The 16,175-nt window shown below is 34.4% G+C and overlaps 1 protein-coding gene across 3 annotated transcripts in view; it reads right to left on the bottom strand.

Annotated features, from left to right (window-relative positions):
* The window catches only part of LOC110823263 (ketose-bisphosphate aldolase class-II family protein), a 52,860-nt gene that overhangs the window by 11,246 nt on the left and 25,439 nt on the right, over window positions 1–16,175 (bottom strand). For 2 of the 3 annotated variants that reach the window (XM_088211625.1, XM_088211626.1), the window contains 17 exons: window positions 15,504–15,580; window positions 15,316–15,370; window positions 15,167–15,215; window positions 14,664–14,801; window positions 7,840–7,918; window positions 7,664–7,742; window positions 7,513–7,559; window positions 7,142–7,336; window positions 5,641–5,716; window positions 4,710–4,790; window positions 4,561–4,641; window positions 3,662–3,732; window positions 3,516–3,570; window positions 3,373–3,421; window positions 3,067–3,204; window positions 328–409; window positions 167–245 (listed from right to left, as the gene is read on the bottom strand). In XM_088211625.1, the coding sequence (XP_088067751.1) occupies window positions 167–245; window positions 328–409; window positions 3,067–3,204; window positions 3,373–3,421; window positions 3,516–3,570; window positions 3,662–3,732; window positions 4,561–4,641; window positions 4,710–4,790; window positions 5,641–5,716; window positions 7,142–7,336; window positions 7,513–7,559; window positions 7,664–7,742; window positions 7,840–7,918; window positions 14,664–14,801; window positions 15,167–15,215; window positions 15,316–15,370; window positions 15,504–15,580 (1,431 nt within the window). Of the gene's footprint in view, window positions 1–166; window positions 246–327; window positions 410–3,066; window positions 3,205–3,372; window positions 3,422–3,515; window positions 3,571–3,661; window positions 3,733–4,560; window positions 4,642–4,709; window positions 4,791–5,640; window positions 5,717–7,141; window positions 7,337–7,512; window positions 7,560–7,663; window positions 7,743–7,839; window positions 7,919–14,663; window positions 14,802–15,166; window positions 15,216–15,315; window positions 15,371–15,503; window positions 15,581–16,175 lie in introns of those variants that run through there. The other variant, XM_088211627.1, reaches the window with a different exon arrangement.

Below are 16,175 nucleotides of genomic sequence, written 5' to 3'. Positions count from 1 at the left end.
AGAAAGAGATTCTTCATTTTTTTTCTTGAGAAGTCCAGCTTTAACAATTAATCCTAGTTGAAAATAAACGAAATCCGTGCAATAAGTTTCCTCAGGTGACAGAATCGAATATAAGGAAGATGCAAATAACAATTACTATTGTACATAAGTAGATCAAGTTGCACACCTGACAGGAACAATTGGTGTGCAACAGTTGAAATATGAAGTGGAAGTTTATGGGATAAGCATTCACGAGTAACAATACCCTGCAGTGAAAAATAAATTAGGATAACAAATAAAATTGTTTTTGAATGGTGGAACATAGCATTGAGTAGAAATCTATCTGACCAGATCCTTCACAAAGATATCGAGTGCAGAGTATGGTGTGTAATCATTATCCAACATGTGTGGAACACGATTCTCAAACATCCTGATAAAGGAATAAAATTTACACAGAACTCACAAACTTGTAAAAGTGATGGTTCTTCTTGTTATGAGGAAGTTAAACATCAATGTAAAACATCTAATATTATAACACAGGCCATGAAATTATGCAAGCACTTATTAAAAGGGTGAATTTATGCAAATACTTATTTTCGGAATTGGGAACGAAATAAGGTATCAATTTCAGTATGAAGATCATTATTATCTCAAACAAAAAATAACACAATCCCAATTCTTATCAGGAATTGTGAGGAAAATAGTGATTTATCATGATCTAGATTAGTTGGTACTGCGAAAGAGAATTTGATAATCTAGGAGGTGGATTGCATCGGGAGGGGTTGGGTTTTAGGCTTGGCAGCTTACTGCCAAAAAAATCCCACTCTTGTTGTTAAATGGTTGGGACATTCTTTTTTTTAAGGAACCTTTCTTTGTAAAGGATAGAGTGATCAAGAGCAAGTATGATTTTCTATAGAAGAAACTATGATGCCAAAACTCAGACTAAGGAGATTCACAGAAGCTTCTGCAAATTCATTTCTTAGGTATTTGATTCTTTAAATCCTTTGCTTATTTTGAGTGCCTAATATAATTCATGTTCTCTTCTTTTTTTTTTTTGAAAGAACTATTGGCTAGGTGAGTCTACTCTTTCCAATTGTTTTCCTTCCCTTTATATGTTTTCACCACCCCTCACTCCCCTATTGTTTTGATTATTATGTAGCAAGTGGCCATATGGAACCTTAACAATAGAGAGACCATGAATTTATTATCTTTCCTTTAATTAGATTCCTTACACTTCCATTCAAACTTGACCATCGATTTTGGTTTGTAAGTTGGGTATACGTGATATATTTGCACCAACTTGAGAGAGGATGTTGACTATAATATTTTATTATTCAATTAATTGAGATGATATTAATAGAATTCTACTAAAATAGTAATCTTACGTAATTAGAATTTATTAGAATAGTAATTTCCCTATCTGTATGTTAAAAATTCTATAAATACCCCAAGTATAACAAAATAAAGAATGTGAAAAAATAAACTTTATATTTTTTCTCCAAAATCAATAGTTGGGACTAATCTTTTTATTACAAACTCCTGCTATAGTGGCTAATAAACCGTTTGCAATTGCTATTTGTACTAAATTAGTAGAGAGATTTTTTTATATGATTAGTGACTCACAAATCTATAATCCATAAATGTATAAAGGGTCTATTTGAGACATACAAACCATGTGAAATAGGGAACTTAACGCAAAGTACTAATAGACCGGTACTTGTAGGATTTTCTAGAGATTCGAGGTGAGTTCTCCATCTTTTAATTTTCTCTTTAAACTCTCTGTATTATGGAGCCCTTTTGTCCACTTGTTGATTGGTGAAATTGGCTTGTCCCTAGATTTTATGTGGGAAGTAATTTCTTCCCTTCAGAATTGATGTCGGATATAGCTTTAAGGTTCTTGCTTTCTTTTTTTTTTTTTTTTGGCAATGACGACCAGTTTAGGGTTTGTGGAAAAAATCGGAATATTTTTCCTATATCTCTAATACTATGTAGAAAAATAGCATTATATGTTTATTATTGAATAATGAGGTCATATATATACATATTCTGGAATAGAAGAAAAGGAAACCTACAATTAATTAAACAAAGGTATTTTACTAATTTTACCATTTATCCTAATTACACGTAATACAACTTTCCAACAGTTTATAAAACTGTAATATTTTTATATGTTTTCATACTACATAAGCTGTGTACGAAATATCAGTAAGATTAAGGAATTTGATCGTATCTTTTGGTTTTATTTTCTTAGGACAAGATGGCATCTGGTATAATGGTATAGCACTCAATTTTCTATTGGTTTCTGTTGTGTTACATTGTTGATTGGTCAAATGGCAGTGACAAGCTACCAACTTGAGTCATCTCTTATTGGTCCAAAGGTGGTGGCAAAATCCTTGTGGCCTACTTGTCTCTTTTTCTCCTTGGTCCTAGAGTGATGGCAACTCTTTATTGGTCTAATTAGTTGGCAAGATTGCTATTGGTTCTTTTTGCCACCCAATTTTACAAGACATTTGATACAAATGCAACTTATAATGTTGTTGAAATAGAATTTGAAGAAGTTATATCTTGAATTCTGGATTCTAAATCATTCTTTTATCCTTTTATCTTCCTTTCTCCCTCTCCCTTTTCCATCTCCTTTCTTTTTTCTCTCTTTCCCTCCCAGTCTCTTGAAAGTTGATACGTTGTAACTCATTTTGTATTGAAGTAGAATTTGAAGAATTAATCTCCAAAATTCTGGTTTCTAAACCATTCTTCTACCCTTTCTTTTCCTTCATCTTTTACCTCTCTTTTTCCCCTCATCTTTCCCTTTTCTCCAGTTCCCTCCTGACCTCTTCTGTTTCAATGTTAACATTTTATTAACATAGTACTGCCTATTGCAGTATTTGTTATTGACATTAAAATTATGAAAAGTATTTCCTGTGTTAACCTGGCATTCACCTTTCTAACATATCTAGGCCAAGGCCCTCAGTGTGCACTGCATATCAAAGAACCAAGATGCCCATGAAAAGATAACAACAAATAGGAAGACGAAATTAATTCAGATAACAATTTTTATAAACTAGAAGTGATTGATCATAACACACGTACCAGGATGTTCCTCCACTGTTAGTAATAAAATCAAACAAAGTCCTAGTATTAAGACCCAATCGAGCTCCAAATGCCATTGCCTCAGCTGCCGATGCTATGTGAACTCCAGCAAGCAATTGATTAACCATTTTTACACCACTATAAAGCATAAAAAGAATACAAATTTGAAAATATGTTTTAACAATAAAACGTTTCATGAAAATGAATTATTTGTATTAGTATACTATGATTTGTATCAATAGACCCATGGGTCCTACAAAGAACAAACATAATGCATGATAACAAACATAATTCACTCAGACGTACCTTCCAGCTCCACAGCCTCCTTTAATAACATAGAGCTTCTCACTTAATGCTGTTCACAGTGACAGTACAATATGCAAAATTAGTCACAAAGTAGTTTCCTTCAGAACTCCTGCACACCATGAAAGAAATTAGATGTGCATCACCTGATAGAACTGAGCCAGCAGACTTTAGTGCATCCTCTGTGCCTGAAGCCATTATCTGATAAAAATATGTGATTTCAGTACAGTTCGTTATTTTCTAAAACAATATATAATATTCTCCTATTAAAATTCAGGTCCTATTTCCATACTGTAAGTTCTCCCATGGAAGCTTTTTTGACACCACCAGACACAGGAGAATCCACCAGTTTGAGATTTTTGCCTTCAAATATCACATTTGCCCATAAATTAAACAAAATTAACATTTAATGGGAAAAACATAATCAAGAAAATGTTAATTATCCAAAAAAAGGAGTGATCATAGAAGCCCCTTCAACTAGTTGTTTTCCTTTTTCTGCACTCTAAATGGCAATGTAGTATCATCTCTATGGAGAATCCTATGCAGTAGGATCCATATTAAATATGCTAAGAAAAATAAGTTGAATACCAAGATGAGGATTTTTTTTCCAATTCAATAGATGCAGCTCAAAAAAATAATGTTATAATATATAAGTGAAATCATTAGACGGAGAGAAAGTTTTATTGCACAAATAAAAAGGTCGATTTAGTAACAACCAAGAAGAAAACAAGCATAAATCATTTAAACTCAAATGTCAAGGTGCAAATAAGATAAGGAATAGTTCAAGAGTTAGGGTATAGCTCGAATATGGGAAGTACATATATGTAATATAATTTGCCCACTTATCTTTTTCTTTTTCTTCTTAAACCTGGTTTTCATTAAGAGGAAAATCAAACAAAGTGTTAGAAAAACATCCAAGGCAATTGAAAATCTGGTGGTTCATGGGTGCTGCATAAGTTACATGGGATTTGCTGCTATATCATAATCTTCCCATTAATTTAGCTTCTAAGCTTCTCTGTCGTTACCCTTTTTTAGCAAGCTGTTTTAAGCAAGATAAATTACAAGGAGAGCTGGGACTGACGGCAAATTAGGAGATAGATGATACACAAGACTTCATGTTTACATGAAAACTATATTTCTTCTCTTTCTTTTTGCAGAAACTTCAACAGATTACACATCATGAATACATACTTTGTAAGCGCCGATCAAGTTGGCTCACGAAACCAGGAGAGACTGTGGACGCAAGCACAATGCAGGCTCCTGACGGAAGGGCTGTAGAAAAACAAAGGAAAAGAAGTGAGTTTGGATAAAAAAGTTAGATAATCTAAATAAAATTATACCTGAAACTGCCCCTGAATTCCCAAACAGAACATCCTCAACTTGAACTTCATTCGTGACCATAATTACAAGAACATCAGCATCTAGAGAAGACAATGCATTAGAATCACCTGTCCTTGAAATAAATCGACTAGAACAAGTTAACCAGACTACTTCTATCATGATATAAAGTTGACAATTTCTTAATAAGAAAATGAAGTTTTCTACAGTTTAGCATTTATTGAGTTCAAATATGTAAATTGTGTACATGGCAATTAAGAAATACAATTCATTAAACTGTTTTAGCATTCCCTCTAGAAGCCCATATACAAATGCAAAGCTTCCCCTCATGGTTAGTGTTTTTCTTATAAAAACTGCAAACAAAAGGTGTAAGAAGTTGATGTGGTTTAACTCTTAGCTGTTTGCATCTGGTCAAATTAATTCGTACTGAATCATATTATCGACACTTAAGCAAGTAAGGAATGCACACTGTAGGATGGCCAGCTAAGGGACAGCCTGTTTTCAAATCCTAAATCAAGGTTACTATCCATTGAGAATAGATTTTATATTAGTTAACTAAACAATAAGATGTTATGAATGATAAAGTATTTAACAAAAATTCCTTCCACAAATTGTGGGGAGAAAATTTCATATTAAGACATAAGGTGGATCTGCAACTATCAGATCCAAGTAACAAGCCTTAGCTAGTTTTAAGCCAACCTGCGACTATCAGATCCAAGTAACAAGCTTTGGCTAGTTCAAGCAAACATGCAATGTTTAGCCACAGCATGGGACGGCTCTCATCTCACTAGTTGTTGAGAGGGTCAAGAGATTGATTTTACAAGTAAAATCTCATCATTTCCTAAATATTTATTGTAGAACTTTTACTGGCTTTTTTACCTAGAAAGAGTTAATGGAAAATCTGTAGAATATATTCAAGGAACATAAAATTACCTTTAGCTACCTCTGCTGGTGAGCTTCCGATCAAGCCACCAGCATTTAAAAATCGAGTTAATGTTGGCATGTAGGCCTGCCATTCAGAAAAAGCTTAAAACACATTAGATTTTCCTTTCAAGAGAGAAAAAAAAGCTTAAAACACAATAGATTTTCCTTTCAAGAAAATTCAATCTTATAATATAATATTAGATATAACTTTGAGATATTGCAGAACACGTTAACTCTTTCCATTTAAAGGTAGTTTCATGCCTTAGCGCTGGAGCAATAAGTATCCATAATTTACACAAACTTCCCAGAAGATACCAACCCACATGTTCATGAATACATCTAAATATATAAACTTGAAACTACAATAATGGTTCCAACAACAAATCATACAAACACAAAGAAAACACACATCACATATAATAAGAAGAAAGCCACAATAATCTTTTGTTAGAAAAGCATGATGAGACAATTAGTATGGGAGAGAGTTTTCCCTCTCTCTCTCTTCATACACAAAGAGATGAAGACACACAAAAACAAATAAAACAATGTTATCAGGCCATCTTGAGAAGTCATCAAGTTCAGCTGCTAAAATCATGATTGAATAATAAACTATTAAGACCAAAATTTTTGTACCCTGCTAATTGAAGTTTGAAGCCATATGGCGCATGCTTCATAAACAGAACTTATGACACAAAATTAAATCTATAAGATCGCCTTCTTGACAAATTAAAAGACTAACATCTAAGAACTTATGCTTAAGCTGAGATGGCCACCAATCTCTAAGAAGATGAAAAATCAAAAGGATTTTAAAGGAAAACCAATCATAAGCTGATGCAATTACCTGATTCATCTATTCTTGTTCATGACCCAGTCAAATTTTAAAACAGAAAGTCCATTCAGTTTAAACCTGGGTAAACAGTATCTTGAAAAAAAAAAGGTTCCTTTGACTTCTTGATGCAGAAAAACGGGTTTATTTTTGTAATTACAATATTTATGTACTAAGGGTACTAAACTTATTTAGGCACTATTAGAGTAGGTTCATTGTTAGTATTTATTTCTTTTTTAGCTAAAAGAATTTTGTAATCATCTTTATATTTAAGAACTCCAATCATTTAGGCTACATTGACAATATATACATGGAAGTTTTATCATTATTAAACAGATGGTTTATGGAAAAAGCTATTGATAAAACTATGAAACATAACATGTCAAACAATCCTGCGATTATGATTTTTGTCAATCCCTGTAATTTTGATTTTAGTATCTTTTATTTTCTTTAATTTCCTATCTCTCTAAACCCCGATCAGCTGTGCTACATCACTTGTTATCTAAACTGCCAAAACAAACTTCATCAAACAGATGAAGTTTCAGGATGTACTCAATGAAATAGAACAAACCAGGAACTTTAGAGTAAACGAGGCAAAAACAAACCAAATGAATCTTATTATATGCATATATATGTATGTGAATCATTCGAACAGCAGATTAATTTTCGGAAGTAGGGAATTACGTCAAACCCAAGTACGCAAAAATTTGATCTGAGCAGTTGAGTTGCCATCCCAAATCCCATTGCCCCTAGACCAATAAAACCAACCCGGTTCACAGTTTTTGACTGGGCTGTAATTTCTTTTGCTAATTCCTCCGGTCTGTAGGCCTTTTCATTGGCTGCATTTGTTATATTCACACCAAGTATTTCTTCCCAAACCTGCTTGACAAGAGCGCAGCATATATATAGTAAAATGGAGAAATATTTTTACAATGAAAAGCATTTTTTCTTGTATGATCTTCTTGACCTGTGAAGATACATGTTGAAGCATATGCCTTTTATAACATGGTTTAAAGCTCTAAATACAAATCATTACAAAAGCACTATAGACAAACCTTAACCAAAGGGGTAGCTTGATCATCTCCATGGACATGCAAAGAACCTGAAGAAGGAAATATAGTATATGTTGAAAAAAAACCAACTTGCATCTAATGTCTGAACTGTGATACGGGTGGCTCATGATTCAAAATGTTTTTTTATCAGTACCAAGCATGAGTTGTTGATGGGCAACTGCCAACATTGGAACTGGAAATATAAGAGACTTGGCCATGTCCAAAGTAATGCCCTTGAATTTCAAAGATAAGTAACTCTTATCAGGTGTCAATGAACATGAGGAGCAAATAAAACTACAAAATAATCATAGTGATTATATTGTGTCTCACCAAATTCTGAACAAAAGCATTCAAGAAATTATGTTTTGCATCACTGCGCAGCAATAGTGGAACATGATTCTTGAAAACCCTGCAACGGTGGAAGGCACCAAAACCCCACCCCAAAAAAAGTCAATAAAAAAAAGTGAGAGAGAGAGAGAGAGAGATAAATCAAAAAGTATCATGCAGCCAGTAGGAGAACCCCTCAATCTTCTCTTAATATTAATCTCCCTAAAAAACTATGGAATATCAGATTGGGAATTCCACTGATAAATAGATTTGATTTTATTTGATTGTATTTGTTGTAATTAGTTTTCTATTTTTTCTCTTGTAACCATCATACATACTGTTGATTTTGGAGTAAGAATATAAATTTTATTTCTCATTTTTTAAATTATTACACTTTAGGTGTTTATACAATTTTTAACCTATTAATAAAAAAATTACTATTCTACTAAAATTTTAATTACATGATATTATTATTCTAGAGGAACTTTAATTATATCATAATAAAATAATTAAATAATAAAATATAATAGTCAACACTCCCCCAAGTTGATGCAAGGATATCCATACCCAACTTACAAACCAAGTTCTGAATAGTCATTTTACAGTTTAACAGTGCTAAATGATGCTCAAAAAGGGCTGCAAACTGGAACCAGATTTGTCAGATAGCAGCTCAGTTCGGCTCGACTCAAAACGGTTCAAACTCGGCTAAAAAATTATTCGACTCAGCTCAAAACGGCTCGGTTCGTCTTAAAAATGGCTCAAACCAGCTCGAGCTCGGCTCAAACTCGGCTTAAAATGACTCGAAGTTAGGCCAAAAATAGCTCCAATACCATGTTAATTTTGGAGAAGAAATATAAATTTTATTTATTACATATTTATAGAATTCTTAACCTACTAATGAAAAAAATCACTATTCTACTATAATTCTAATTACATGATATTACTATTTTAATGGAACTCTAATTACATCATAATAAACTAATTAAATAATAAAATATGGTAGTCAATACATATACATGTATATGCTCATTCTCAATAAACATTCTCTCTAAGCTCTATATAGTATCAGAGCCCTAGGCTCTTTTATGGATTTTTCTCGACATTTGTTATCGTTTATGTTTTTATTTTTCTATTAAGAAAAAAAAAACCAACATAGTTCACAATCTCGTTTCCCTAAAGCCATTCCAGCAATCATTCATCATAGCGCATGCTAACTCTATCAACATGCAATAATGCATGCCAAAATTGGTCCTAGCACATTATCTCCTCTACTCTCATCATTTTTTTTTATTCTTCGTCACTGCACAACTGATGCGGCCTTTATTGTTGGCTCCCTCACTCAACTCGAATTCTTTGTCTACAACCTTAATCACTCAGGTTCTTGTCAAACCTCTCTGTTGCCAAATCTTTACAGAAGGAGACTTGACACAACATTCTAGAGAAAAAGATGGCAAAAACAACAAAGATGACGCCTTTTAACGTCACTGGCCAGATCAAGAAGTTCTCATTGATCAATTGTTAGGAGAGCTCCAAAATATTTAGATATAAATATTTTAAGTGTAATGACCCGAAGTTTTCCAAATTTACCAATAATGGTTTGGTCTTGATCATTTGGATGTAAATGTGTATAAAGACTTGGTTTTAGACAACAGAAGAGAGAAAAGGAAAAATTAGGTCAACGAAAATTCCTTAGAGAAGAAATTTTCCCTCAAAGAGAACTCAATTTTCCCGGCCAAGAAACATGTTTCGAGGCTACAACGACATCTTAGGAAATTGGAAAGCACATTTGGGAAGTGAGAAAAATATTCAAATTGAAACTCGGAAGAGAAATGGAAAATTAGGGTTAAGTGGGAGAAAATTGGATGAGGGAGAAAAATGACCTTTTGGGGGCAAAATGTTTTTCGGTAGAATTTGAAACTGAAATTTTAGGGAATGTTAGCTAACATGTGAGAAGTCTTCATTGAAGGAAAAATTGGAAAGAAAAACGAAAACCCGCGAGTTGAGAGAAGTTTTCTCCCGAGGAACCCTAAAATGACCTTTCAGACTAAAATTTAATCCCAGGGGAAAATTGATGGAATTTGAGACTGAAATTTTGAGGAGAACAAATTAACATATGAGCGAAGAGAGATGTCAAAAGAGAAAAAAATTTTGTAGAAGAAAATTTGGGAAAAAACAAGGGAAAACTGAGAGATAGAGGAGTAAGCTTGCAGTTTGGGCTAATGGGTTTTGAGTGGGCCCTAGATGGGCCTAAAGAGGTCCAGTTGAGCCTATACTAGAATGATTAGCAGCTAAAGGGAGGAACATGTGAACCAAGAGTCGGCCAAAAACTCTCTCTAATCAAGCATGAAGTGGCCCCTTGAAGTGAAGAAATGGAAGGAGGCTTGTGGTTTTGAGTGTTTAGGCTTGTGTGGGCTTAAGGTGGACCCAATGGACTCCAATTGGGCCTATATTTGATCCATTAAGCAACTGAAAGCTGGAGGAAGATGTGAAGCAAGAGGAGGTGGAAGAACTATCTAGAACAAGCACGAGGTGGCATGAAGAGACAAGGATGAAGCTTGAGGTGGCATGAGGTGGTGTGGTGGCAAGCTCATGGCTTGCCACATATCTCCTTCTTGCCGCCATAATTGGCTCCCCTTCACCTATGAATAGGGATGGGGGGGAAGGGGGGAGAAGCATAGATAGCAGAGAGAGAGGAGAAGAAGAGAGAGAGAGAGAGAATAGAAAGTGAGAGAACCTAAGAGGTGAAAAAGAGAAAAGTGAGTGAAGACCAAGAGTTTTGTGAGGAAAATTGTGAGGGAATTGTGGGGGAAACTCTGGTGGAATTGTGCAAGAAAGGAAGAAGAAAGAAAGAGCAAGAGAAAAATGAAGGAATGAGGAAGCAAGCTCATAGCCTAAGAAAGGCCACACCCGAGGAAACTAGGTAAGCTTTTCCTTTGGTTTTGAATTCAGTTTTAGTTCAAATTTTGTTATTAGTTTGTTAGTAATATTACGGATATTTTCTAGTCAAGAAAGTGATCAAAATCATCCCAGAACTCTACCAGATTTTCGAGAGAAAAAATCTAAGAATTAAATCGGGACTTTGTCGGAATTAAAGTAATGTGTTCAACAAGGTATGCAACTTCAAGTTTTCTTCCTTATGCATAAATTTCTATATAGTTGGTGATATTTTGAGTTCAAATTAGTGATAAATCTACGAAGAGATGCTGTTGAAATCTCCATAGGAAATTGAAGAAATTATAAGGAGAGACTTTGTCCGAGTAAAAAGAGAACCTCAGGAATTTATAAGGGAAGACTCTACCTGAATCAGTGACTAAGCTAATAGACAAGAGGAAAGGTTTGAATAAGTTGTGTAAGACCTAAGGTAAGCAGTTATTGTGGCAAAGTGGCGTTATTATATTTTCTTAAGTATTTATATGTATTACTGTGATAATTAAATATGTGTTTTGCCAAAATTCAGTTTTGATTTCAGTACCTTGTGATTATCTAGCTTTAATTTATTTGATTTCCGTATCTTCCGTTCTAATTAAGTGTAATGTGTTTATGAAAAATGAATTCCGATTTGTGTGTTCATCACTCGTTAAGAAGGTGAGTCGTTCCGTTTCCACTTGAGAACATATTATGCTAATAATCTGCGTGATTTGTATGCCCTACCATTTCGAGGGAAATCTTTGTACCTATTCATAGCTGTTTCCGTGTTTCGAGTGTGTGGGGAATCTGTATTATGTTATTCTATGTCGATACATAGTGTAACTGGATGGTTACCGATCGACCTTCTATAACGGTGATGTGGCTCATTGTCCAATGCAATCTATGTCTCTAATATTATGTGTTTCTAATTGTGTGATTATGATTTTGATTCTAATATTGACTTTGCGATTCTGTTTGCGAACTTTATATGATATATGTTTTCGATGTGGGCGAAATACATATATATATCGTATGTATTAAGCTATGATACCCTTATAACTACTTACTAGGATTGTAGATCTCACTCCTCCTATCACCTTTCAGATACTAAAGTGATCGCTGCAGAGTAGTATTGATACGGAGGAAGGTTTTTGAAGTTAGGCTTTAGACATCAAGGTTGCTATTTTATTATGTTTTGTACTGAAAAAGAAAAAGATAAATTTTAGAGTTTCGAATTGTATGTATCTATTATATATATTTAAGGGACGTAACGTTTATGTACTATTTTGTATAAATGAGGTTATGTTAATTTAAGTTAAGTATGTGCTCCAATCATGTCATATAAGAGAAGGGGTTGTAATTCGCGACTTGTAGTGGTCCAAATTTAGTCGAGCCTATTTGACGAGAAAAAGGAAAAACTCAATCATCTCCTAGGAACAAGAAGGAAAGAGATCCAAAATTCAATATAGGATGAGCATATTCAATAATCATGTTATGGAGTTTGATGAATCTTGATATCAACAACACTTAGATGTCTTCATGACTAAGAAGATTTGAATTGTGCTATTCGATAGACATGGTTGAAACTTGTGATGCAACATAAGTGTAGATATTAAAGTTGACAATTAGAATGCTGAAACAAGGTATTAAAACTGTTACTGAGTACACAAATCTATTGTAGAACCTGTGGCGAGAACTTGACCAGTATCAACACTTGCATGTCTTGATCAAGTCAAAGCCTATATTCTTGGCAAGAAAAAGGTACCATATTTAGATGAGGCTATTTCTTTAACTCGAGCTGAGGAGAGCAGCTCAGTGGTATCTTTGAAGTCCAAGTCCGTCACAGTACTCATACAAGAAACTAAAAGAGAGTCGCTAGATAGGTGGCGGTTCTGTCTTCAAGTGTCTCAAGGGATATGCTCATAATTTGGAACACCATAATCGTCAACTAGGGCTATTTCGTAGGTCAAAGAGTTGAACCAGAGGACCCATCATCAGCAGGTGACCTGACCTGCAACAACTCTGTCGTCCACTATTTTTGAAGATGCAGATGGCAACACCATGCAAGGCCACAGAATGGGCCGGAGAAAGAAGGGGCTGGAACCATAGGACACAAAAAGGGAGAAATCTCACTTAAAATCTCTTGCTGTAGTACCTAAAACATGGCTGAACGATAGGGCAGAAAATTTTTTTTCTGAAACAAAAAAGTATAACATATATATTAAATCATCGGTACCTAAGGGGTGCCACCTATTTATAAAACTATTTACAAATCAGTTAATATATCTATACCATTCTCAAAATTCTCCGACCTATAAATATTGTGTCCCAAAATTAAAGAACTAAAACAATGTAATTATCTATCTTTAATTTTAGTCATCAATCTTTCTATCCTCTTAAAAACTCTATTATTCCTCTCTTTCCACACCACCCAAAATAGAGTCAAGGAAATAAGATTTACAAAGTTTTTCCTTTTACAAATCCCTTCCCAAGCCCAAATCTCTTCCCTCACCAATCTTGCAATAATCCAGCTTATCCCCGACAAGCCATAGACCATTGTCCAAAGGTTATATACCACCGGACAACATAAGAGAATATTGTTACAAGACTCTCCAGCATTCTTACAATAATAACAGCCATTCGCCATGGTTCTACCCCCTTCTCATCAGTTTGTCAATAGTCAAAATACATTTTCTTTCCGCCTCCCATGCAAAAAAAGCAATTCTTGAAGGATCTTTAACCATCCAAATATGCTTAGCTGGAAACCGGTCCATCCCCACCTCCCCATTTCTAGCCAAACTATTATAATAAGATTAGCAATAAACTCCTCATTCTTCTTCAGTTTCCAAACCAGTTGATCCCTATTTTCATTCAAGTTCGCTGTGGACAAGTAACTGTAACAATGCCTCATATTGTTCAATCTTCCAATCGTTGAGGTTTCTGTTCACGTTCATTATCCACTCCTTACTTCCATTCCCATCTCTCTAAGCCTCCTCAACTATCATATTTTTGAATTGTACAATGGAGAAAATATGAAGGAATTGATTTTTGAAACTTCCCCCACCTCCCAAAAACCCAATCAACCAACCAGAACATAATTTTATTCTCCCTACCCACCTGGCAAAAAGGAAAGAGACGAGGCCTTGAGCCGGATCCAAAGGTCAAACTGGAGCATCTGACCTGGAACAAAGGAAAGTTGTGCTTGGCCGATTCTAGGGAAGGAGATGTTGAGCGGGAAGAAGGAGATATGGGAGGGACATCAAATAAGGATGTGGACTCTACTTCTTTCATATCTTAGACGATACGAACAGTTACAAAGAAGAGGTCTTTGAAGAAATAAAGGCAGACACTGTGAGGGGAGAGGGGACCATGTGGGAGATATATGGGAGGATTTAGATAAGCTGCTTGACACACCTGTTTCGTGCGCCTCAAGGGATATCCGTACTGTTTGGGATTGAGTGAGAGGATCCCCCTATTGTACAGATTTCTATTCTTCTATCTTATGAGGGTATTGGAAGGACCAAGGAGCATAAGGTATTATGAAGAAGGCAACTTTCACTGATTTGTGGGTCATTTTGGTTGGGATGGAATGCAAGAATTTTTTAGCACCATTTTCAACTGCATTACATGGTTTGGAAAGGGATAAGGTTTTTTTCCTTCCCTTTGAGCTAAAGTCCTAAAGGTTTTATCTACTTTCATAAGGATTGGATCCCTATTTTGTCAAAGCTTTTCTCTTTATTTTTTGTATTTCTTCTTTCTATGTTTTTGGTTGAAGAATTCCTTATCCTCTCTTCTTTTGCTATACTTTTTGTTTTCAATAAAAGTATATTATTAAAAAGAAGTCTCCCCTTTTGAACCCCAAAATGTCATCAAGTAAGAAATAATAAGAATGAGAAAAAAAAAATTCTAATAAGACTCACCATGAATTTCCAGCAGCATGGGAAATGATATCATAGAGTATCCATGGGTGAATCCCAGCACTAGTACCAAGAGATATAGCCTCTACAGAAGCAACAAGATGAATCCCCTCAAGCAGCTCATTGACCAACTTGACTTTGCTGCGAGAAAATAGTTAGAACTAGATGACTGTCATCTAACCGGTAAAAGAGGCAGACTTGAGATCTGTTAAATTTTGACCATATAGGTTCTGAGCTGTTGTCAATATTTCTTTACTTGTAAACATGATAACAAGCAGAATATCGAGGAACAAGAAATAATATTGTACTACAGATAATTCTATCTATTAACCATCAAAACAGTATTTCTTTATTACTGAATTGGAGTGTATATAAATATTCAGTGGACAAACCAGCATAAATTACCATGATATTGAAAAAATGACTTTTTTGTGAGCCTTTCAGAAACAAAATAACACCATGTCAAGAAATAGCCATTTTGGGAGAAGCTTTGATAAGATATATACCTTCCAGCACCAACTTCACCTTCACATATATAAAGCTTTTCACACATTGCTGGGATGAAAAAATATTGATTCAGAGACATAAATATATATTTATGATGTGTAAAAAAGACACCCTTATAAAACTATTTAGATTTAAAAAATATATTTACCGGAGAGGAATGGTCGTGCTCTTGCTATGGAATCTGACCTACCTGAGGAAGTAATCTTTAACAGTTAAAAGTGAAGTATTAGCACTCTCATCAACAGAAACCGCTTGGTAAAAAGGAAGATCAGAGCTCTACAACAATAACTAGAAAGAAGGAAAAAGAAAATGATTGCACTTAAGATGTACGTTTACCATCAGTTTTCCATTGAAAATATCAGACATTCCCCTTGAGACATATGCATCCACCACATAAGTTACTTCACCATTCTCTGCAGGAACAAGGACCAAAGATTAACACATAACCAAATGTTCAAGATGGAAAACAATCATCAGAATCCAAATGTATTATGGTACCATTTTAAAACTATCAATTTGTAAATAATATTCTGAAAATGAAAGAAACATTATTTATGAATAGAAATCAGCTCTACCAAAAAAATTCAGACATTTTAGTCAAGATAAAAAAAATGCTTACATATGTTAATATGACAGATTCTCTTTGCCAAGAAACAAAAGGAAAACTTAGCTCTTATATATGCTGTAAAGCTCACTGGAGGACTTGGAGAAGCAACAGAAATGTGCTTCTCTCAACTCTTGATTATAGAAAAACAAAACCATCAATTTTGTTCAATGCAATAATTCTAGATCAAAGCACTGAATCCATCACAAATCACCATTTTAAATAACTAAAACAACAATGCACTCGGAAAAAACATTATATAGGAACCAGCTTACAGACAAAAAAATATTTAAATGTTGATGCATTGGGTACTCAAGCAAAAAGGGGGAGAGAAAATAAGAATAAGAAAGATTCCCACACATTCTAGAATTCCTTCTGCGGACTATTTGAAAGCCTGGCATACT

Source organism: Carica papaya, chromosome 9, assembly GCF_054855325.1.
Source record: "Carica papaya isolate Zhongbai chromosome 9, ASM5485532v1, whole genome shotgun sequence".
Taxonomy (NCBI): Eukaryota; Viridiplantae; Streptophyta; class Magnoliopsida; order Brassicales; family Caricaceae; genus Carica; species Carica papaya.
Note: the sequence above shows the minus strand (reverse complement) of the source record. Positions and strands in the feature narration are given on the sequence as shown.